This window comes from Mixophyes fleayi, chromosome 2 (genome assembly GCF_038048845.1).
Source record: "Mixophyes fleayi isolate aMixFle1 chromosome 2, aMixFle1.hap1, whole genome shotgun sequence".
NCBI classification, from domain to species: Eukaryota; Metazoa; Chordata; class Amphibia; order Anura; family Limnodynastidae; genus Mixophyes; species Mixophyes fleayi.
The window spans coordinates 80,198,654-80,224,686 of NC_134403.1; the positions used below are offsets into that span (position 1 = coordinate 80,198,654).

At 42.0% G+C, this 26,033-nt stretch overlaps 1 protein-coding gene across 2 annotated transcripts in view; it reads right to left on the minus strand.

Annotated features, from left to right (window-relative positions):
- Positions 1-5,727: 5,727 nt before the first annotated feature.
- Positions 5,728-26,033, minus strand: part of KIF5A (kinesin family member 5A) — a 125,530-nt gene continuing 105,224 nt past the window's right edge. For both annotated transcript variants that reach the window (XM_075199366.1, XM_075199365.1), the window contains 6 exons: positions 24,903-25,119; positions 24,343-24,496; positions 10,872-10,954; positions 9,131-9,158; positions 7,819-7,939; positions 5,728-6,618 (listed from right to left, as the gene is read on the minus strand). In XM_075199366.1, coding sequence (XP_075055467.1) covers positions 7,861-7,939; positions 9,131-9,158; positions 10,872-10,954; positions 24,343-24,496; positions 24,903-25,119 — 561 coding nt within the window. In that variant the 3' untranslated portion in view covers positions 5,728-6,618; positions 7,819-7,860. The remainder of the gene's footprint in view (positions 6,619-7,818; positions 7,940-9,130; positions 9,159-10,871; positions 10,955-24,342; positions 24,497-24,902; positions 25,120-26,033) is intronic.

A 26,033-nucleotide genomic window follows, 5' to 3' on the forward strand; every position in this document is an offset into this window, starting at 1 on the left:
AACCAACATATCAGTGTTGCGTTGAATAAGTCCAATCCAGATTTCTCCTTTCAGCTGCTCAGAGGCACTAAGAGTCCTGCATTTTAAATAGGGGCATCTTGCATACAAATCACCTGCTCATGAAATCACACGAAACATAAGTCACATGGCACTTAGGAAACATGATACATAAGTCACATAAATCATATGGGATAATGTTCCTATAATGTATATATATTTGAGCAATCCCAGGTTCTTATGGTACATTATTGTCATCTTTGGATCCAGTTAAGGTTTCTGCTACTTCTGCTAACTACAATTGGCTTCAGCCTGTGGGTCTTCAAATCTTGGCTTTGCTAGCGATTAGTGCCAATTCATTAAAACTGCTGTTCTGTGATTGCTCCCATAACTGCTCTCACCAAGAAAGGGATCACTGCTTTTATTTCTCTCCAGTATTACAACACCATTTGAAGTTTTAAGCCTTTATCAGTCAGAGTAGGAGTAGTACTGTCCCAGGACAACAAAGTTGGTAAGAATTCCCCTTGGGGATTCTTCTCCCAAAAAATCTCTTGTGCTAAAAATATTTACTCACTTGGAGATCAGGGATTCCTGGCTTAAAAGCAGTGGAATAGTCTTTCCACACACCATATTGTAATATCATTACTCCTGATCACAAGAAGCGGCAATATCTTCAAAACACTCAATGCCGGAATCGTTTTTAGGCCCACTGTATACTTTTCTTGGTGATGATACAACACGTGGATGATACAACACTGTAAAGTTTGGATTTGCATCTCTCTATTGGTACTTCAAAGGGCTTTGTTTGTTTGCCTATTAATCGACTTCAGCTTCAGCCATCACGATTCTACTCTCTCCAACCCAACAACCCTCATCCTTGCAGAACTAAGCGGCTTGGTCAGATGTGGTGTGTCTCTGATAGCTGCCCCTGTCAAGTGATCCTTTCTTGGGAGCAGCCAGCGTCACTGCTATATTACTCTATTACAGTGTACTGACCCAGATCTCTTTTGACCAGTTTTGTTTGCCTGTCACCCTAACTCTTGGTTTTGTTTTCCATTTATGAACTTGAGCTATCTGTGCCTGACCTTGGATAAGTAATCTGTTTTTGCCCCATTCTCAAATGGTATCTAATCCTTTTCCTGTCTACATAGCAAGAATAGCCCTGGGGTTGCAACCTCTGTTTTTCCTACAGTGAAGTCCATCACTATCTTGTGGTGACCCCTAGTAAAAAATGGTTATGGCTTTTGTCTAAGCTCAGGTGTATATGCCCATGTATGGAGTGGGGCATAAAGGCACATCCTGTAGATGATGGGCTATCATGTGGACCTCTGACCAAGAGGTTGGTCTCTTGAAGGCTGAGGTGCTAAGTGCCCCTGGTGCTGTCCTAGCCACCTTTTGCACAGAGTAAGGCACTTTACACTAAAGCACTTTGTTTTCTTAGTGGCATCATAGTTTTTCAGCCCTAGTCTTTTATATTTTATACTTCCATCCAAAAAGCTGTGGTGGTCCCTAGTAAAAACTGGTTACAGCTTTTGGCTGAGCTCAGGTGTAGAGGCCCATTGTATACAGTGGCACATGTTTTACTAGGCAACAGATGTCACTGCTGCAAGTAGGATTGTAAAGTCAGCTGTTTTAAAAAGACATAACTTATAATGTTTGTGCGTTGTTGTGCATAGTAACAACTGAATGCAGACAGCAAGCATCTGAAGTAAATGCAATGCAGCCATGCAATATTTGTAGTGTATATGTGTCAAATTGTAAATGGCAGATATTGCAACCCTAGCAACATAGATGACCTTGTAATTCCATTATTATAGAAATTACTTATTTAAAAATGTCGCTATCCATAATTATTTATCTATTTCAAATGGATGCCATAGGCACCATTTCCTATAGAGTCCACGCCAGTGAACACGAGAAATAACACAGGGATCAGTGCATTAAGCATTATGATTGTGCTTTACTTCTGTCTTTTGTTTACTTCTATACTAAAGAGGTCATCTAAACAAGCACCAAATGTTTGCTGTCTTTTGATCATCCTAAAATCCACTTTTATCAGCCTCAGCATCATAGCTTTTTGGTTTCTACATCCAGGGCCTGTCCAACCTTGAGGCATCCCCACACGTAACAAGTTTTCGGTTGTGTCTCACCTTGAGGATGTATGCATTAGAACTGCTGGTCTGGAACTTTTCTGTGGCATTATATGGTAACCCTCTCTGGGGCACACACTGATCCATCCACTTGTGTGTTGTTGGTGGCCAACATCAGCCTACATTTCAACTTTGTGTGTGGCATCTAGCATCTGAAAGACATCTGTAAGGACACTGCTTGTTCCACTGCATTTTGGTATTGAAAAATCAGTCCGTTTTGTATTACTTGGATACATTACAATGTGCCGAATCGCCCCCCCCCCCTGGATCCGCCACTGCATGCCACTATAGAGAACCCAAGGAAGAGGGGGACACTTCGCATAGAAGAGGCCCTGGAGTGAGGGCTGCTACAAGAGGCAAGGTAGCTGTAGTGTCAGATCCTGAGGCTGAGAGTACCCAGAGAGACGTGTCAGAGCACAGGAGACATCATCCCCGCAGAGGAGGGTGATCTGCAGTGAGTATGGAGTGCAAGAGACATGTAAATTATGTTATTTAACATCTGGATAACATTAAGAACTGTGCTGGAGAGAGTGAGGAGCTGTATATATTTTTCTTTATTGCTGCAACCATTATGATTATCGTGCTGGAGGAAGAAGAGTGTAAATAAAAGTTCAGTTTATCATAGAGATGGTCTGGGGCCCAAATTATTGTGACTTTTACACTGCATTACAAAGTGACATTGCCTGTGTCCCACTAACTACAGAGAAACACCTGCATGTGCGGGGACCCACTGATCATTTATCAGCTTCAGTTTCTGCCCTTCTGTGAGTCAGGTAACTCACACCTACAGTAAACAAAGGCTGAGTCTAGGTGACATCTAACCACTGGTTGAGTGACATATATGATAGCTACAGTCCATCTTATCCTGGCCATACTCCATGATATCAGGCCATTATCTCTATTATTTGTAGTTCCAAAGTAACCAACATTCATAATAATAATCTGATTAATCATTATTGGACATGTTGGTAAATGTGGTTTGAAGATGACCACTATTCTGTGCAATCATTTTTTAGTTGACTCAACAGGCCCATGAATCCGGAAAATATGTGGCATCTTGTCTCAGGTGCCAAACATCCATATTTCATACAATCTGTCTATTGACATGTGCTTATGTGTACAATGTGTGGTTGACATTACCTATTGAGAACACTGAATAAACATACTTCTCAACAGTACCAGTTACTTCTACTTGTGTGTGTGGCTTCCTGCTCTTCTTCAGGGGACGGAGGGTGGTTTGAGCTAGCCTGTCGTATCTAACACACTGTTCACGCCTATAGGGGGACATGACCCTGGCATGGCAAGTACACGCCCCAACATGGAAGGCTACGCCCCCAGTGCACATTCTTTGTCCTAGTGGATAAGCTCTAAAGTTTGTAGGTATGAATAAAGACTGTGGAGTATGCTTCACAAGAGGTGTGTCTGTTTTTGTCCATTGATGGGTGTTAGGTATACTGTCTGCAGATCACACACACCATGCTATTGCTCTCTTCTAAAACTTCCATTGTTATCAAGCAGAAAGAAACAGCATGTAGGTGGCTATTAGATTTTCTGTGGGCATCTGGCAAGAAGTGATAGCCTGGAAAATGACTGGTGTATTTTCTGTGAAGAAACGTTCCAGATAGAAAAAGACACCCAGTATTTTGAAAGTTTGAGACAATTGTCCGTTCTGTGTATTATTTATGTATTTTATTCTTTGTATTATTTCTGTCAGTTTTATTACAAGAGTACTGTAAGTGTTTTTCTTCATGATGTGTATATTTGGAAACAAACCTGAACTCATATTCAGCTACTTCTACATTTTATGAAAACATTTTTCAGACCTCTATTGTTTCCTATTGATAAAGTTTTCATTACATATTTAAGGACGGTAAGTAACGTTTTTCTGATGGTTGACACCACTGTTGCGAATGTCACTGATAGCTGATACACAAATGTAAAGAGTATTTCTTCCCAGTAATGCTTCAGTTCATCAGTATATTGGTCCAGACGTGAGCACTGGATAAATCGCTCCCCTGTAAACATATTCAGCTTCCTCTTCCGCCTAAGAGCTTTACACATTGGCTAATCTAATGCACAGAAGTAATGACATACAATTTGGCTTTCATGGGAAAGTTTTCCCTCAGATGACTTTCTGTATTCATGTTGTCATTGCACAGGCCCTGCAGTGCCAGAAGAAACACCCAATATATTATTGTATATGGAAAACCAGAGCCTCCCCGAGGTATTCATCTAATGGAGTGTTTAGAATTTGTTTGTTTATTCTCAGTGGTGCAATTTTCTCACACAACGTGTACTAATAGAGGAAGAAACCACAATATGTGTTACGCTACACACCTCCTTTTATGGGGGTACCACATATCTTTGCTTATGTGTAGCCTCCACCTATCAATGAGCTTATGTACAAAGATGTGTGCTCTGGCTTAGAAAGGGCACACACAGGCATAGTTAGGGGCATATTAAAGACTTTTGCAGTAATTGTTCACCTCAGACATGCATTTGTCACATTTGTCCACATGACCTGTGCAACTGGAGAAACACACCTCACACAGTATTCAGTTCATCTCTATTAGAGATGAGTGACATTTTCAAAACTTTGTCCCAAAACAGGACTGCGGGTACTGGCGTATGTCCCGGTTCTGGACATGCGCAGAGTGATTTTGCGTACGATACACTCAAAATCGGCAGATATGTGCCTTGATGAATCAGGTTCCTCTAGTCACAATGTCATTCCTGTGTGACGGTAAAATATGAATTAATTTACTATGTCTTTCGTTTTCCCTATCCCTGCCATGAAATTCAGAAATGCAGTGCATTTAGAACAAAGTGTTCCATTGAATGCTATTTACCAGTGGCTGGGAGGGCATGCTGTTGGCTTTGGGGGTACTGTGACCTTATGGGGTACCTAGAACATTGAATAATTGAAACAAGGATACTCATATAGTGTTTTTAATCCCCCCCCCTCAGCACCTCTATACTGAAATGAAACAGAAGCAGCCAGTAGCTTCTTGAAAGTGAAGCTGCTGGATGCTGCTCCTTCATGTCAGCGTTAAGCTGGGAGTACGGCACTTGGCTATGATGTCACTTCCTTGCGCCACTCTCCCAGTCTGAGGAACAAGAGGATGTCGCCCCCACTTCTTACCTACACCTGCTGTCTACTAAGGTAAGCAGCATGGGTGGGGCGCAAAGCCTGAGATGGGGGGTGCACCACTTTGGGATCCTTTTAGGACACCCCCTGGGCTTGCCTCAGCCCTCATAATGGTGCCCCCATGTTTTATCTTTTTTATTTTAATATTTGTGAATTGTACAACAATTCATTTTCAAGTTTACACATATGAAAGCTGCACCTTTCATTTAAAATTATGCAGCCAAGTAGACATTTTTATTACTTTTCATCTAAAGGAAATGTTAGTACTTTGGTTCTGTTTTGCTGTCAGACCATTTTTTCATGTACAAAGTTTCAGCCATTTTAGCTGGTGCGCCAATACTAAAAATAAATTGCAAATACTACTTCTGATCATCTGTATATCATGAGCTGACATTTTCAAAATGACATTAAAATACAAGCTAAAGAACAAAATACAGTTGAAGTATCTTTATTGTAAATTGTCCTGATTATTGTATAATCAAAAAATAAAAATAAATAAATAATATTTTTGTATTCAAGATGCAGATGTACTCTATTTAACATGGCGATAAAATAGTGCATTGCATCATGCTCTCTTAAAGGGAAAGTTTCATTAAATAGATTACATTTTACTTGTAAGGGCTGATATATTTTTCCCATAAAGGAATTTATTAAATAAACTTTTTATATTTTCTTTTGATTTCTGCGCTGCAAAATAATTGGCCTATTGTTTACAATACCACCGCATTTGTTTCTACAATTGTTTTTTCCAAATGACCCAAAAAAGTGAAGAGAGGCCGTCTCTGCAGCCAGAGTGTAATATCCTTGATAACTACTCTGTGTGGAAGGCTGGCATGGTACATTGGTGTTATTTTTGAACAGGAGAAACAGACATTTATAGGGTATGGTGAATCTTTAAGCAGATAAACGTTAGATTTTAATGAAAATTTCCCTTTAACTAAGCTATCCATCCAAACTTGTAATCCCAGTATATTGTCAAGGCCATAGCACTGAAAAAACAACATTACTTTACTTTAATTGTCACCTTTTATTCCACTCCTTCTGATACAATACTAACCCCATGTAAATGACACAGTGTGTGATTCGACAGATATACAATAATTTTTTCTAGAGGATTGAGTTTAAAACACAAGTGGGTACATAAGTGAGTGCATTGCAAAGGTATAGAATAAACATTAGCAGCTCTTAGTATACAGTACGTTAACAGAGCACAGTAGAAAGACACTGAGCGAGAGTCATACAGGGAGGATAATGTTTGGGCAGCAGAGGCCACAGGAAGCTAACTTGCAGCATGCTGGGAATAAGCTTCAGTTCCTTCGGAAACTGGAAGTGAAAAAGAAGGAAGACAAAGCAGAGAGATTAATAGATTAGTGCGAGATAAAGGGGGAAACATAGGAACAGAGGCGTTCTTCCTGCCACAGCCTGCGGAGGTGCTATATACTCCCTCTAGAGAGCAACATAATCAGTATGGGATGTCAAAATGAACCAATAACCTGTAATACGTTTGCTTTATATAGGGGTATGCTATTCGTACATAGATTTTTTCCTGTCTTGTAAAAAACAATTTCTCCTAACATTCCCTTATTGTCGTTGTAACCCATTGCATCTGCTTTGTAATGATCAAAATATTAATTATTACTTTCAATGGGCTACGACAACTAGTAATCAGAAGTTTTCTAATATGATTATCAACATACAATTGGATTTCAACTGTAAGACTATGTAAGCCGCCGTGGTGAACAGAAGGAACTTTACCATTAATCCTTATGAAGGAGAAAGTGCAGTATCATAACAACAGGGTTTGTAGGAGTTGAAATTGCAACCAGGCCATAGAGCATAGAGAAAGAGGGGCCCCATAGTTACGGTCCTTTAAGCTCCACCAATTGGTTATCGGTGACAGCAGAAGATCCAGGCATACTAGTGGCACCTGTCTTCTACATTGACTGCTACAAGGGCCCTTCTCCTCTACCCAGAGCATAGTGTGTGTCACTGGCAATATGATCCCTACTATTCTGTCCCGAAGCTCCACATGACTGTGTTGAGGTCCTGAAGCTCAATCAAAGCTATGAGAATTGCAATGATCAGAGAGATGCTCATAGTGTTATCAGGGTCCCTGTGATGACAGATGCTGTTAGCTCTTCAGTGGCCCGAACCTTCATATAGTCACATCAACCGTAGGGACAGAAGAGAGGTCATGGCACCGTTGGGACAATGTAAGTGAGAATGATGTGAGGTCCCCATCACTGTGCAAAGGGGTGGTGCTTATAGCCATATCGCTTCAGAAAGGGCTGCAGTGCTTCAGTTAGATTAGAAAGTATAAATAATACAATCAGATAATTTGACACTACTCTTTCAACATTGGGATAATATAATTATAAGCACAGAAAGCTTATTTATAGTAAATATTTTTGTGTTTCTGGAACTTATGTGAATGTGTTTTTGGGACCCTTTCATTTTTTAATTTACTGCTTCATTTAGAGGGAAATGTAAGTCTTGTATGGTCATGTATTCTACGGGAATTACCTTGAAGTGCAGGTGAGAGGAGATATCTTGTGAACGCTGTTATTAGCTGGCTGCGGTCTCCTGATGGAGGGGAAATAACTGGGACTGGTCATCAGCTTCGCAGCCACATGGCAAGTCACTTCTGTAGGACATTAAATGGGAAACATAGGACCGTAATGTTCAACAGAACCTAAACAACTACTCTGTTTCCAGAAAGGAACAATATTTCTACCATGATATACAAGTAATATAGAATGCATTTATAGTAATTATAGAGATGGGAAAGAAGAAATGTGTCTAACGGGGCACTCAAATGTCTATTTTTTTTTATAAAACATATTTGTAAACTTTATTGATATGCATTAAATATTATTTAGAATGCTAAAATAAAAAAGTAAAATATACTAGCTAAATATTAGTAAAGAGAATATGAATGCAGCCTTGTGACTGGTATAAATTTACTGTTAAGATAGCAGCTATCAGCTGCTAACATGCACCACTGTAGTTCCTGTTAAAATAATCAATATTTTCGCATTTCTTAGATATTTATCTCTTCAATCTTTATCAATAATGAAAACTGAGCTGTCTTGATTAACAGTAAAGGGAATTCCTAGTTAGGTCTTTGGGTTGAAAGAGCATATGATATTTGTATACAAGGTGGTCATCTATAATAATATGCCCCTTTCTGCCTTGTATCGCTGGTATAATTCAACCAGTAAGTAAAATGATGACCCCTTTGTATACAAATGTCATATATCTCTTCTTAGATGTATGTCTGACCTGTGCATCTTCTCTGGTAACCACCTATAACTCCTGCCTACAAGACTTCTCCCGTGCTGTTACACACTACCAGGACGATCAGACTCTCCCACAGCCCTTTAAACGCTCTCCGAATACCCATCTCTTTACTACAGCTTACTCTACTTCCTTCTATACTACCCACACTAAGCACCCTCACAAATGTCCCATTCTCCACTCTGAGCCACACTCAATCCTCTTGTTTCAGCTGTGCCCTTCTCCAAATAGAATGTAAGCTCTCATGAGCAGGGTCCTCCATACTTTTTGCTTTCAATTTAGTATTAATTTTGTCTACCTTGTATGTCCCTGTTTTATGTATATCCTGTTACGGCTACATGGAACACTGTTACGCTTACAAATAATTATTACAATAATAATACGTGAACCCTAGTAACCATGTGCTATTGCCTGTTGATGTCAGGGGATCCGTCTTAGCTCGGAGTAGCAGCTGAATACAGCCCATACCAATAATACTGTGACATACAGTATGAATGACAGCTCATATATTACACAACACTGTATTCCTGTGACTCACCTGTTATCATTGATGTCTGTAGCATTACCTGAACACAATAGGAAAAAATGACATATTGTTTGAGAATGATTAACAGTTTTCTATTACATCAATCTATGTATAGTAGTGACAGAGTTGTATGAACCTCACTGCCAGATATAATATGCAGAACAGGAAGTTGTTACATTTATAAAACAATATTTTCTATTAAAAGGAATATATAACCTTAAAAATGTCAAGGGCTGGGTTGAGGGATATATGAATATTTTTTGTTTGTTTCAGGTTAGTATGTTATTGCTTTTTGAACTTTGTTGTGCAGCCTATCATTTTTATCTTTTTACTGTATGCAGTAACTGCTCAGCTGAGCGGTAGTAACTGCCCCCACCCAGCCACAGTTGTTGTAATGGCTGTATTATTACTACTTAGGCTGGGGTATTCAGAATGTCTTTGTACATACAGGAATCTAAGGTGATCATGGCCTTCAGCAATGCAGTGGGATTGGCTATTGGCATTTAGGAGAGCATCCATGGGTTTAGACCTTACTTAAACTTTGTCTTACCATATGAATTTGATAAGAGATAAGGTGAGCATGAGGATATGTTTAAGCAAAGTACACAATGGGTCTGATTTATTAAAGTAAAGCAAAGAAAAATGAGTAACTTTGCACCTTGGCAAAACCATGTTGCATTGGAGGGGGGGCAATTTAAAATGTGGTGGCAGACTTAGAGTTGGGGTAGAGCATGTTCTAGATCAACTTTAAATTTCAGTGTACAAATAAAGCTACCGACAATTTGTGTGCTACATGAAAAAACAGCCAGTATTTATCTTATGTGCAAAAGATAAACTATTTTTCACCCCCTGCATTGGAACATGGTTTTGTCCAGGTGAAAACCTACTCATTTGTTGCCTTACTTTCCTTAATGAATCAGGCCCAGTATATGGAGTGTTTCTGTTCCTAAATTAAAGGAGGGTGGAAGTCTTGATTTTAAATGTGTCCTCTAGGTCACTGATTCCCAAACCGCTGTATCAGGACACATTACCAGTACCCATAGCAGAGTAGATAGGTTGCAATAATTAGGTGCTATGGGAAAGAATGTCATAAAAATGATGAGCCCATGAGATTGATATGTGAACTCTTTATGTGACGATGGAAATAAATAAAAAGAGAAAAAATGTTTTCAATGTTTGTTCTATAATTTTGTTTTGTTTTAGTAAATTTGCCATGCCACAAACAAAGTGGTCACAAAGTGTGTCAGTAGCTGCCTGAATCAGAGCCTTACGTAGGAATGATAAATCAATAAAATGTTTCACTATGCATGACACTGAGCTGTCTAATCCTACCACAGGTTTAATGTAATGTATAGCCCTTTAATGATAAATGAATAAATTCATATTAAACTAGTCTGTGTCCTGTTTAAATTGGGTATGAAGGCCCGGATTTGTGGAAAGGCCACATATGGCTGGAAGTAGGGTGGTATAATGGCAGGAGCGACAGACTTCCTTATTTCATTAGATTGTATGCTGCATAACAAAAACTATCAATATTCATGTAAATACTGCATTTATTTATTTTATATACTTAGTGTATGGGAGGTAGCATAGGTTTGCATCATGAGGTCTGTGACAATGAGGGTACAGCGGGGGGCAGTGAGCAGTTAGCACATTGTTACTCTTGTATTTATCTATGCTTTTAGATCCTTCACTTTCTTGGACAGCACAGGGATGTGGAATAGGCGGATGACATACAAAATCTGGGCCTTACCGTTATCCACATTCATCTTCTGGTATGGGATCAAGCTGCTAGTGGAAGAACTGCTCCTTGCAGTGGAGCATGGGTTGGTGAAACTAGTCCAAAAAGAAGAACATATCTAATGAATTCTCTGTGTTTATTTGTTTTTAAGTTGTTTTGTTCATAGACATTATAGGAATTACTGCTAACCAAAAGGTAGACTCAAAACACCTACAAGCAATTAGACAGCAGATAAAAAAGTAAGGAAAGCAATTAATATATAAAGAAAGAAAATTAAAAATATGTTGGAATAATATGATATTGACCCAACAGTAGAGTAGAGTAGAGGTCCTATTACCATCAAAGCGATTTTGGCCTGAAATAACTCCAAATTCTGGGTCAGACCACATTGTCCAAGTTATACTAAACCAATTATTTGGAATCCTGAACAATAGTAATTTTATTTTGGTGGGCTGACAAGTTATGTCTATCCATTGTCTGCCTACTGGCTCTGAAGGTGAGAGTCTCTGTAAACAAATGTGCCTGATGAAGTAAAGACGGGGCTAGAGAGCACAGAGGAAAGGGGAAAGTTGAATTCATGATCTTCTTTTCATATAGAAGTGCATTTGGCACCATAATTTTTCTGCATCAGTTTGACAGGAGCCTCACATCACTAATCTGTAATATGGTAAAGCCTGCTCCTTCCATCCGTCCCCTTCTATTTCCATTCTCTAATACTCCACAGTAAAAATTAATTTATTTAGCTTCAAAATTGCATTAACGGCTTAATGAATTAAAGTTATCTGAAGGTGGAAAATACTATTAAGTTCAGGGTTGTAACTAGGGCTGTGCGAGAGGGGTGAGCACCCAGGACGCAATGCTGAATGGGGCGCAGTTTATGAATATTCTAGGTTAATTTGGTTAAAACTGAAGTCTAAGGGGGCCTTCTCGCCCCATACGCTAACATTTAAAGTTAAGGCTCTGATTAAATTACAGTATGCTCAGGTAGCCAGCAGTCTTATGTTCCTTCAATAATCATGCTTTTGATTATGTACATATGTCAACCTAATCCCTAAGAATAATTGCAACGCAGGAGGAAATTGTCCTCCTCCTTCCAGCCCTCCCCTGGGTAGAATGTTCCTAATGCGCACGCTATTAGATGTCTGTAAATGGAAAATACATTTATTGAGAAAGTAAATGTAGAGAATGGAAACATATATCATTCATTGTCAGACAGTGCTAAGTAAAGCAGAGTTTCACATGGAAATGGCCAAGCAATATAGTATTATCTGAGAACAATAAATGTTAAAAAAATCCAGAACTTAACATATTGTGTGTGACATAGTACAGTCACTATAAATTACTCATATTTAAGTGACTGTCCTACAGATGCAGATACCAGTCACATAGGGACATCAAGGATCTATTGGATACTTTCTGAAGGGCCGGGTGATCTACACATGCCTGCCACATTTGAAAGGATTTTGTTTTGTATTAGTATATGAATATTTGTATATGGAAGACTGCCACTGACAGCAGCCATTTGCTCATAGAAGAGATAGTAGACCCCGACAGTTGCCAGTGAGACAATACCTGGACATAGAGAAATGTGATTTAGCTTCAAGATAAATTCCGTACGTTAGCTCACCCTAATACTCTTGTGTGATTCCTGCATACTTGCTCTATATCTGACGTGGCCAACCTGTGGTTCTCCAAGTGTTGTGAAACTACAAGCCCCAGCAGGCTTTGTCAGTAGATAGCCAGCCAATAGCTGGCAGGGCATTATGTGACTTGTAGTTTCACAACACCTGGAGACTTGTTCTATAATGATTTACAAGAATATGACATCTGTGATATCACTAACATTAGTGCCTATAGTCCAGCCTTGTGCTTGTTGCTGTGTAGAAAAACATCATATTGTCAATCTGCTATGAACTGAATCCGCTGTGATCACTGTCACTTGCTCTCTCTCAGAATGATGTTTCAGTGAACCTCAACAAGTACCCCAGGTATGAGCCTGTACTGATTATTTGAACAAATGTTCATTTAATCTGCACACAATGGAGGTAATTTTATTTACAAAGTGCAAAACATCTGCTATGTAGTGGGTATCCAGTAATGGACTTACTGTACGCCTTAATATGTACAAGTGCATCTACATTTCGCTGAAGCAAGGAGGTTTATGGAGCAGCATTTTGCACATTCCAAGGGAAGGAGTTGGGTGGAATGAGGATAATCCTTGGAAAGTGCCCAGTAGGAACTCTGGTGCACCTACAGTCATGGCCAAACGTTTTGAGAATAACACAAATATTATTTTTCACAAAGTCTGCTGCCTCAGTTTTTATGATGGCAATTTGCATATATTCCAGAATGTCATGAAGAGTGACCAGATGAATTGCAATTAATTTCAAAGTCCCTCTTTGCCATGACAATGAATTTTCATGTGTGGGGTTGCTTCTCAGCCAAGAGAGTGGGCTCACTCACAATTTTGCCTAAGAACATAATCATGAATAAAGAATGGTACCAAAACATCCTCCAAGAGCAACTTCTCCCAACCATCCAAGAACAGTTGATGACGAACAATGCCTTTTCCAGCATGATGGAGCACCTTGCCATAAGGCAAAAGTGATAACTAAGTGGCTCAGGGATGAAAATGCCGAAATTTTGGGTCCATGGCAAGGAAACTCCCCAGACCTTAATCCCATTGAGAACTTGTCGTCAATCCTCAAGAGGCAGGTGGACAAACAAAAACCCACAGATTCTGACAAACTCCAAACATTGATTAGGCAAGAATGGACAGCCATCAGTCAGTATGTGGTCCAGAAGTTGATTGACAGCATGCCAGGGCGAATTGCAGAGGTCTTCAAAAAGATGGGTCAACACTGCAAATATTGACCCTTTGCATAAACTTAAAGCAATTGTCAATAAAAGCCTTTGACACTTATGAAATGCTTGTAATTTTACTTTAGTATACTATAGGAACATCTGACAAAATGGTCTAAAATCACTGAAGCAGCAAACTTTGCGAAAACCAATACTTGTGTCCATCTCAAAACTTTTGGCCATGACTGTATGTCACTCACCGGACCGTGAGTGCCTCTTCCCGGACATTTAGGAACCGTGGCCGTCCGCCATCCTGAGGGTCTGCGCATGCGCAGCCCTTTTCTATACTTCAGTGTATACTCCTTTAACTTAATTGGCAGATCAGGCAACCTCCCTATATTAAGCACCTGTGGTCACCACCACGTTGCCTGATCTTGGAGTCTCATTCCTCATGAGTCTCTGAAGGTGTTCCTGTATTACTCGTGTATTCAGCGCTGCTGATTCCTGTGGTTTCCAAACCACTTCTACTTCTGTGGTTCCATACCACTTCTACCATCAACTGTATCATCATGACTGTTTGCTGATTCCTATCCGCTGCCTCCGTGCACTACAGTCTTCTACACCACTTCAACGTTATTTTATATCTATGTGACTGTTTGCTCATTGCTATCCGCTGCCTCCGTGCACTCCAGCTTTTACCTCACTCACCTGCTTCTCATCAAGTCTGTTTGCTGATTTCTATCCGCTGCCGCCGTGCACTACAGTCTCCTGCTTGCAACTCGCCTGTGTTCAACATCGTGACTGCCAGCTGACTACTATCCGCTGCCTCTGTGCACTACAGTCTCCTGCTTGCAACTCGCCTGTGTTCAACATCGTGACTGCCAGCTGACTACTATCCGCTGCCTCTGTGCACTACAGTCTCCTGCTTGCAACTCGCCTGTGTTCAACATCGTGACTGCCAGCTGATTACTATCCGCTGCCTCCGTGCTCTACACTCTCATCTCATCTTTGCTGTGACTTCCTCGAGACTGCCGCTTTTCATTACCATCTGCTACACTTCGTGATCTACAGCTCCTGCCCTGCGCTGCACTCCTGTTTCCCATCGCTGTTGGTTCCTGTGGTTGCTACTGGTTACCTCCGTGTGCCGCTGAGTCCTGCCGCTGTGGTCAGCGCTATCGTCCATCTCCTGCTGATCCACTCTCCACGCCTTCACGTGTTCCACTGGTCTCTACCCTCCTGTCAGCATTGGATTTGTATCTCTTCTACTACCCTCTGCTGGATCATCTCCATTCTCCTGGGTTTCCTATGAGTCCAGTTCCACGTGTTGCTGACTCCTGTGGATTCGTGTCCCTGTCGGTCTACTCACCTGTGCGCTGCACCTGCTAGACCGCTGCTTCACCTATCCAGGGACTTCCTATCCAGTCGGTCTCCAGCCGCTCAGGTACCGCTGCAATCCCATCTGACTGCTACTGCTGAACCACGGTATGCATACTTCTCATTGACTGTGCTGTGTATTGCATATCTTGCTGGACTGTGTTTGGTTCTCTCTGGAGTCTGCTATCCGCTGAGTCTATTGCCATCATTGACTGTGTTATCATTGTGCTGGACTACTTCAAGAGACTTTCTAGATTGCAGACCTGATCAGTCATTTACATATATATATATCTATATTGTGCATATTACTGTGGATCGTGTATAAGGTGCCTGTGTATATCCTGTGTTGCAGTCTTCCCCCGTGCACCTCCTCACATATATATTCAGTGGTACAACTTGCTGATGTCAGACCACTGATCCCTGTTTCCGGTATCACCTGTTCCATTATCCTCTCACATAGCAGTGGTACAACTTGCTACCGCAGACCACTGACTACCTGGATACCTCCACTTGGATTCCATTCCTTCACTCAGACAGCGGTACAACTTGCTACCCGCAGACCGCTGACTCTTATCACCTCCTTGTTTCTGTTGGACATTCCTCCTCACTATAGCAGTGGTACAACTTGCTATCGCAGACCACTGACTACCTTCACGTGTCCTTGTCCATACAGTTCCTTGTGTATCATTACCTCATTATTTACCAGTGTTGCTAGTCATAGACTTTCCTGAGCATCTCATCGGCCATCATTTCATGTTCCGTGATCACCCAGCTACCAGAGTACCCTATTACCATCTACATTGCTCTGGTAAGCCTACCATCTGGTGATCCCTGGGTAAAGACTCCTAGTGCCCGTGACAGTAAGATCAGGCCATGACAGACCCAGATGTGGAACCTACCGCCAAAGAGATGCTGCAACATCTGGTTAGCCGTGTGGAGCAACAGGATGCCCGCCAACAGCTGTTACTTCAGTGTTATCAGTCATTAACCTCCCAAGGAACATCTGGACAGACTGTGACAGCTACTACTGAAGCTCCTGTGCTTTCCTCCGTTTCCCCATTGCCATCCCAGGTGTCTATAGCTTCCACGCTTCACCTGCCTACTCCGTCAAAGTACGATGGAGACCCCAAAACTTGTAGGGGTTTCCTTAACCAATGTTCAGTCCATTTTGAGCTCCAACCTCAAAATTTTTCTACCCATCGTTCCAGAGTGGCCTATCTTATCTCTTTGTTTTCAGGACAAGCCCTGGCTTGGGCCTCCCCCCTGTGGGAGAGGAACGATCCAATATTACAAGATAGTGCCAAATTTATTTCTACATTCCGAAGTGTGTTCGATGAACCAGGTCGTGTGACCTCCGCTGCTTCCAGCATCCTCCGTCTGCGACAAGGATCTCATACTGTAGGCCAGTACGTCATTCAATTTAGGATCTTAGCCTCTGAACTTCAGTGGAACGCTGAAGCCCTAGTTGCCGCCTTCTGGCAGGGGCTTTCCGATAAAATTAAAGATGCACTGACTACCCAAGAGCTTCCTTCGTCACTTGAAGATTTGATCTCTCTATGCCATCGTGTTGATATGAGATTTCGTGAAAGAGAGGCTGAGAAAACGACTTCTGCTAAAGCACCTTTTCGCTCTAACCCTCAATTTCGTCCAGTGTCACCCGCTGTGATTCCCATGGAGATTGGACGTTCCAAGTTATCTTCTGAGGAGAGGAAACGAAGAGTCAAGAATAGACTCTGTATCTATTGTGCTGATTCCACTCATGTCCTCAGCTCCTGCCCTAAGAGATCGGGAAATGCCAGGCCCTAACTAGTTCTGGAGAGGTGAAGTTAGGGTCCCTGGAGTCCTCTCCATCGTCTATGAAATCTAAAGTCTGCGCTTTTGATGTGACTATTTCCTTTGCTACCAAGACCTTTGAGTCACAGGCATTGATCGATTCCGGAGCAGCAGGAAATTTTATTTCCAAATCGTTAGTTAATCAATGGTCTCTACCAATGATTACCTTAAAAACTCCCATTACTGTGACGGCTATCGATGGATCACGTCTCATCAACGGTCTCATCACCCAGAGTACGTCTCCAGTAACCCTTCAGATTGGTGCTCTGCATCATGAAGAGATATCGTTTTTAATTCTTCCTGTTACGACAAGTCCGATTGTCCTAGGCCTTTCATGGCTTCAGTGTCACTCTCCCCAGATTGACTGGCGCACCCCTCAAGTCACGTCTTGGGGGCCTGAATGTCACCATCATTGCCTTTCCCAAGTCATCCCTCTCAAGGTACAGCAAGCTTCCATCTCAGCTATTTCACCGGGACTCCCTCCTCAATATGCTTCATTTACCGATGTTTTTGATAAAGCTCAGTCTGAACGTCTTCCTCCTCATCGTTCTTGGGATTGTCCGATTGATCTTCTTCCTGGCAAGACTCCTCCCAGGGGCCGGGTCTATCCACTCTCGTTACCTGAAACTCAAGCTACATCTGAATATATACGGGAGAACCTCCAGCGTGGGTTCATTCGACCTTCCACCTCGCCCGCTGGAGCTGGGTTCTTCTTTGTCAAAAAGAAGGATGGATCATTACGCCCTTGTATAGATTTTCGTGGACTCAATGCCATTACTATCAAGAATCGGTATCCCATTCCGTTGATCACTGAGCTATTTGACCGCATCAAGGGAGCCCGTATTTTTACTAAGTTGGATCTTCGTGGTGCCTACAATTTAATCAGAATCCGTTCCGGTGACGAATGGAAGACGGCGTTTAACACCAGAGACGGGCATTACGAATATCTGGTAATGCCTTTCGGGCTATGTAATGCCCCCGCTGTTTTTCAGGGCTTCATCAATGAGATTTTTCGGGACTTATTATATGTATGTGTCGTCGTCTACCTGGACGACATATTGATTTTTTCACAGGACCTGCCTTCTCACCACCAACATGTGGCAGAAGTCCTCTCCAGGCTACGGGAAAATTCATTGTTCTGTAAATTAGAAAAATGTTCATTCGAATTACCCCAGATTCCATTCTTGGGGTATATTGTTTCCGGAGTTGGTCTGAAGATGGATCCTGACAAAGTAAATGCTGTACTACATTGGCCCCAGCCAACTACTCTTCGTGCCATCCAGCGTTTTTTAGGTTTTGCCAATTACTATAGACGCTTCATTCAAGACTTTTCTTCCATTGCATCTCCTATTGTGGCCCTGACTCGAAAAGGGGCTAATCCTAAGCAATGGTCTACTGAGGCTATTCAAGCCTTTCAAACATTAAAAGAGTCCTTCTCTTCGGCTCCAATCCTTCGTCAGCCTGATGTGACACTCCCCTTTTTTCTAGAAGTAGATGCCTCTAATGTGGGCTTAGGAGCTATTCTCTCCCAACGCTCGGAACAGCAAAAATTCCACCCTTGTGCCTTCTATTCTCGGGGTCTCCTACCCGCAGAGAAGAATTATACCATCGGAGACAAGGAATTACTGGCTATCAAAGCCGCATTAGAGGAATGGAGATACTTGTTGGAGGGAGCTCGCCATCCGGTGACGATCTTCACGGATCATAAGAACTTGTCATATCTCCAGTCTGCCCAATGCTTGAACCCTCGTCAAGCAAGATGGTCTCTTTTCTTTTCCCGTTTTGAATTAATAATTACCTTCAAACCAGCTGCCAAGAACAAAAAAGCTGATGCCTTATCTAGAGCCTTTGTTACGTCCTCTGATATAGAAGAGGTTTCCAACCATACCATTCTAGACCCCAAATGTATCTCACTGGCTGCTTCATCCACCAAAACGCTACCATTTGGGAAGACCCTCGTGCCTCCTACTCTAAGGAGGAAAATCCTTTCGTGGTTCCATGCCTCTCGTTTTTCTGGACACGCCGGTGAACACAAGACTTTTGAGATCCTCTCTCGAAGTTACTGGTGGCCTTCAATGAGGAGAGACGTCAAAGAGTTCATTGCTTCCTGTGAATTATGTTCGCAATTCAAATCCTCCCGCAGAACCCCAGCAGGGTTGCTGCGACCACTACCCATTCCGTCCAAACCATGGACCCATATTAGTATGGATTTCGTTACTGACTTACCACCTAGTAAGAACCATAACACTATTTGGGTGGTAGTGGACAGATTTTCGAAGATGGCTCATTTCATCCCTCTGTCTGGTTTGCCTTCCTCGTCTATCCTGGCTGAACATTTCATTAAAGAGATCTTCCGTATCCATGGATGTCCATCTGAGATTGTGTCTGATAGAGGAGTACAATTCGTGTCCAGATTCTGGCGAGCCCTTTGTAAAACCTTGGGCATACGATTAGCACTCTCATCTTCTTACCATCCACAATCCAATGGACAAACCGAACGTGTCAATCAAGATCTTGAGACTTTTATAAGGATATTTTCATCAGCCAATCAAGACAACTGGGTAGAGTTACTCCCTTGGGCTGAGTTCGCCCATAACAACATGTACCATGAGTCATCATCCAAAACTCCATTCTTTGTGGTCTACGGTCACCATCCGTCTTTTCCGGAATTTCCTGCCCTCCCGCCCACCCAAGTTCCTGCGGTGGAAACGGTTTGTCAGACCTTTAAAAATATCTGGTCTCAGGTCAGAACCTGTTTAAAGAAGACATCTGTCAAATATAAATCTTTCGCTGATAAGAAGAGGCGGGCTATTCCACCACTAAAAATTGGAGATCGTGTCTGGTTATCCACAAAAAATATTCGTTTGAAGGTTCCATCCATGAAATTCGCCCCTCGTTTTATTGGTCCATATAGGATCATTCAAGTTATCAATCCAGTATGTGTGAAACTCCTTCTTCCTAAGAGTCTTCGGATTTCTAATGCCTTCCATGTATCTTTGCTCAAACCTCTTATTATCAACCGTTTTTCAACTCCTCCCTCAGCTCCGCAGCCAGTTCAAGTTCATCAGGAGGAGGATTTTGAGATTACCGAGGTACTAGATGCAAAAATTTCGCGAGGAGTCCTCCACTTCCTCGTTCATTGGAAGGGCTTTGGTCCTGAGGAGCGCTCTTGGATCAAAGCTGAAGATCTTAATGCTCCTGCCCTTTTGAAGAAGTTTTACTCCAAAAATCCGGACAAGCCCGGTTCCAGGCGTTCTGTGCCCACCTTTAAAAGGGGGGGTACTGTCACTCACCGGACCGTGAGTGCCTCTTCCCGGACATTTAGGAACCGTGGCCGTCCGCCATCCTGAGGGTCTGCGCATGCGCAGCCCTTTTCTATACTTCAGTGTATACTCCTTTAACTTAATTGGCAGATCAGGCAACCTCCCTATATTAAGCACCTGTGGTCACCACCACGTTGCCTGATCTTGGAGTCTCATTCCTCATGAGTCTCTGAAGGTGTTCCTGTATTACTCGTGTATTCAGCGCTGCTGATTCCTGTGGTTTCCAAACCACTTCTACTTCTGTGGTTCCATACCACTTCTACCATCAACTGTATCATCATGACTGTTTGCTGATTCCTATCCGCTGCCTCCGTGCACTACAGTCTTCTACACCACTTCAACGTTATTTTATATCTATGTGACTGTTTGCTCATTGCTATCCGCTGCCTCCGTGCACTCCAGCTTTTACCTCACTCACCTGCTTCTCATCAAGTCTGTTTGCTGATTTCTATCCGCTGCCGCCGTGCACTACAGTCTCCTGCTTGCAACTCGCCTGTGTTCAACATCGTGACTGCCAGCTGACTACTATCCGCTGCCTCTGTGCACTACAGTCTCCTGCTTGCAACTCGCCTGTGTTCAACATCGTGACTGCCAGCTGACTACTATCCGCTGCCTCTGTGCACTACAGTCTCCTGCTTGCAACTCGCCTGTGTTCAACATCGTGACTGCCAGCTGATTACTATCCGCTGCCTCCGTGCTCTACACTCTCATCTCATCTTTGCTGTGACTTCCTCGAGACTGCCGCTTTTCATTACCATCTGCTACACTTCGTGATCTACAGCTCCTGCCCTGCGCTGCACTCCTGTTTCCCATCGCTGTTGGTTCCTGTGGTTGCTACTGGTTACCTCCGTGTGCCGCTGAGTCCTGCCGCTGTGGTCAGCGCTATCGTCCATCTCCTGCTGATCCACTCTCCACGCCTTCACGTGTTCCACTGGTCTCTACCCTCCTGTCAGCATTGGATTTGTATCTCTTCTACTACCCTCTGCTGGATCATCTCCATTCTCCTGGGTTTCCTATGAGTCCAGTTCCACGTGTTGCTGACTCCTGTGGATTCGTGTCCCTGTCGGTCTACTCACCTGTGCGCTGCACCTGCTAGACCGCTGCTTCACCTATCCAGGGACTTCCTATCCAGTCGGTCTCCAGCCGCTCAGGTACCGCTGCAATCCCATCTGACTGCTACTGCTGAACCACGGTATGCATACTTCTCATTGACTGTGCTGTGTATTGCATATCTTGCTGGACTGTGTTTGGTTCTCTCTGGAGTCTGCTATCCGCTGAGTCTATTGCCATCATTGACTGTGTTATCATTGTGCTGGACTACTTCAAGAGACTTTCTAGATTGCAGACCTGATCAGTCATTTACATATATATATATCTATATTGTGCATATTACTGTGGATCGTGTATAAGGTGCCTGTGTATATCCTGTGTTGCAGTCTTCCCCCGTGCACCTCCTCACATATATATTCAGTGGTACAACTTGCTGATGTCAGACCACTGATCCCTGTTTCCGGTATCACCTGTTCCATTATCCTCTCACATAGCAGTGGTACAACTTGCTACCGCAGACCACTGACTACCTGGATACCTCCACTTGGATTCCATTCCTTCACTCAGACAGCGGTACAACTTGCTACCCGCAGACCGCTGACTCTTATCACCTCCTTGTTTCTGTTGGACATTCCTCCTCACTATAGCAGTGGTACAACTTGCTATCGCAGACCACTGACTACCTTCACGTGTCCTTGTCCATACAGTTCCTTGTGTATCATTACCTCATTATTTACCAGTGTTGCTAGTCATAGACTTTCCTGAGCATCTCATCGGCCATCATTTCATGTTCCGTGATCACCCAGCTACCAGAGTACCCTATTACCATCTACATTGCTCTGGTAAGCCTACCATCTGGTGATCCCTGGGTAAAGACTCCTAGTGCCCGTGACACTGTAGTTTTATGGAACTGTTCAGAAAAGAGATTTCCTTTTGCAGACTAAGACTATTGAAGTTAAATAAAGGGGTGCAGAGGGCACATTTTAGGGACTTTCCTTCCCCATCAATTGCCCATATCTAGGAAGCAAAAGAACTTTAGTGTTGGACCAGGTCAGAGCTGGTGGTCTTCTACTTTTGGCGTAACCTATTCTGTAGCTCCTTGGCACAGGCTGGGCAATGTGATAAAAGCACAAAATCACCAACTGTAATAAGGGCAGTCTCAATATACTCACTCTAATGATTAATTTGAGTTGTAAATGATGACAAGTCAGGAAGTATTTTAGGAGAAAAACTGAAAAGTTCACACAATGAAAGTGGTGGTTGGTTGCACAATGGTTAAGTGGTTAGCACTTCTTCCTCACAGCTCAGGGGTCATGAGTTCAATTCCTGACAATGGCCTTATCTGTATGGAGTTTGTATGTTCTCCCCAGGTTTGTGTAGGTTTTCTCCAGGTGCTCTGGTTTCCTCCCACACTCCAAAAACATACTAGTATTTTAATTGGCTCCTATCATATTGACCCTAGTTTCTCTCTCTCTCTGTATATGTTAGGGAATTTAGACTGTAAGCTCCTATGGGGTAGGGACTGATTTGAGTGAGTTCTCAGTACAGCGCTGTGGAATTAGTGGTGCTATATAAATAAATGATTATGATGATGGGACAGTCACACCTCTGCACAGTGCACCTGTGGAATGGTCAGCAACTCTGCACACTTCTGGAGGTATCTCACAAGACTGGATGGTAGGTGTACACCTTGATGTGCATTGTGTGGACTGCCTATGCTGAACAGTGCAAAATCAGGGCGTTTTACAGAGTGCACCAAGTGTGCTTCGTAAATCTCTTCCACTGATTTCATTGAACTTACCCCTACTTCCTACTGTTATTATTCCTGAACTGGTCTGTGCTAAACTATGGTGTCCTCTCACACTTTTTCCATGTCACACTCATATCGGAGTACATAGACAGTGTATAAAATAGCTTAAAATCTGAAGTTGTGTGTACGTTTCATGATGCCTATTGGGCGATCTTGTACTTTCTTGGCTTAGTGGTCCTTTATTTCTAAACAAAGAAGAAATACACCCAGCTTCAAAGTATAGTCAGTTAGATGGTACAACTATTCAGTCAGCTCATCCTCTATCCTTCTCCACAGTTCTGCATTTGTAGATGAGAAACTAAGAGATATTAGTACTGTTCGCTTGGAGTTACTAATTTTAATGCATCATGTTGAAAAAAGGAGACTTCACTCCTAGGGGTACATTTACTAAACTGAAGGTTTGAAAAAGTGGAGATGTTGCCTACAGCAACCAATCAGATTCTAGTTATCATTTATTTAGTACATTCTACAAAATGACAGCTAGAATCTGATTGGTTGCTATAGGCAACATCTCCCCTTTTTTAAACCTGCCGTTTAGTAGATATACCCCCAGGACTCAATAGTACTTGACTATCTTGGCTATGAACATCAGTGAGAAAAGCAAAACCTGAAATATAAATTACAAACTATTTTACAAACAAATGAAGAAATACACGAAGATCGATGATTTTTTGTTGTTATAATTTATGTGAAATTATATAATTAAGGCTTAAGCTTTCACTCTTTGTAGCATTGTGATCAGACACTTTGGTCAGTCCAACCAATTTAACCAATGATTGTATGAGCTTATTATACCAGAACAAATTCCAATTGGAAAACTAGGTTGAATGATAAAAGCCATTGACACGTATGTACAGCCACTGCCTGACCCAAGTGTTCAGGAGCCCAAGGGGTATAATTACTATGCGGAACCACCGATACGTAAATATACTCCCATGTCTGCAGTGCAAATTGGCTGTTTGTCACAGTGACTAACAATGCAGGTTAGTTCAATGTGGCCTCACATGCCATTGCTCACTGATCTACTTGTTTGGCATCTTTGTGGGCATCTTTATACAGCCTGTGGCACTTCAGCCACAATGAAAGTGAATGCAGGAACTTTTACATGGAAAGCCACAGATTAACCATCTGTGATACATGAGTTGGATTGATCTGAAGTCTTGACAAGTCATGTTACTGTCAACTGATAAAGTGGAGTGTGGAAATCCTGGAGATTGTAGATAGCTTTGAACTATTTTTGAAAAACAACTATAAAAAAAGTTTCTACATACACAATATGTTGTATACTTACAATGTATCATTGGCTGGGCTGGATGAATGCATGTACATATTTTGGTATTGCTGGAAGATGTTGTTAGTGTAACTAAGTGAGCTATCAGAACTACGGACTCCATAGGAATTGGTGGGGGAAGATGCAGGGTAGTGTCCAGGCCGGATTGGCTTGGCTGCAAAATAAAAATATTATTTAGGGAAATATCTTACTTTAGATATGAAGCATAAATGAGTTTAAGAAAACACATTAACAAATGTATCTGAACGAGTAAATTATCTGCATTCTACTCATATGTTATTATAACTGACCTTTACTTCTACAGGTTGCATTTGATAACAAGGATAGATTAAGGGGGATATTTACTAAACTGTGGGTTTGAAAAAGTGGAGATGTTGCGTTTAGCAACCAATCAGATTCAAGCTGTCATTTTGTAGAATGTACTAAATAAATGATAACTAGAATCTGATTAGTTGCTATAGTGATGTATCCACTATGCAGAGCATATGAGTACAGACAGACAGACTAGGCAAAGCACACTGAAACAAGAACACACAATAGCGCAGGTCAGGCCTTCTTACCAATCTGTGCAGTGTGCGTGCGTTTCACTGTGTTCTTGTAGCGTACGGCCTCCTTAATGCGATCCACCTCTTGTTGGTATCTTCGCTTGTCCTTCATTGCACCTTCCTTGGCCTCTTTCAGTGCACCCTCCAGGGCCTTAACTCTCTCAGCCGTAGCCCGAAGACGTTTTTCCAGTTTAGGAAGCTCACAACGAAGATCTGCATTGTCACGAACCAACTGGGAGACACCATAAAGAATGAGAGACTGAAAATATGACCATGATCATAACCTCTCACACCTAAGATGTTATTACTGAGGTGACAACTATACACATTTTCTTATCAGAACAACTATGCCAATTGTCCCCTGCAAACTAGGCGCGGGTAATGTTTCCAAATACAGTTTTGAGTCATGTTTTTCTCAGTGCTCTGATTTATGGGATAGTATGTCTGGGAATTTACAAGATCTAGCCCAAAGTTTTGCTATTTAAATTTGGAGACATACATACTTCCTATGAAAATATGCATTTATTTATACTGACACTCTTGTGAGTTCTAAACATGCGATTGAAACTTTGAGATGGCTAATATATGACTGCATTATATAAGCAAACACCTGTCAATAGAATACTACCTTCCTTTTTAATACTATGTATTTACACATGGCATTCTACAGTAAAGCACTGGAAATGTCAGATATATTAGAAACAAGTTACTGGTTAACCTGAAAATGGACACTTTTATTTAACAAAACAAACATCTTCAGACAGGAAATTTTCCTGGTCATATTTTCTTTACCAAACCACAATAGTTTAAATCAAAGGGAAGAAACCTGTGTCTCGCTTGCAGTTGAATAGCTACAAGGGCCAGCATGCCGCCAGGACATACTGGGACTTGTAGTTCCGCATCAGTTGGAGATCCGCAGTTCACCTACCTCTTGTTTAAATAGCTACATGTCACAAGAACACAAGTGCTGTACAAATACTACTAAATCCATTGTCTGCTCCTCCCAAAATTGAGCAAACATTTGCAACATTTAATATTTTAGCAGACCCATGGATGTGAACAGTAACTGCAAACAAAGGTCTTTTGAATTAAGTATTTAGTAACAATGGAATAGTTAATTTGGTGTCAAGGAATAGAGTATAAATA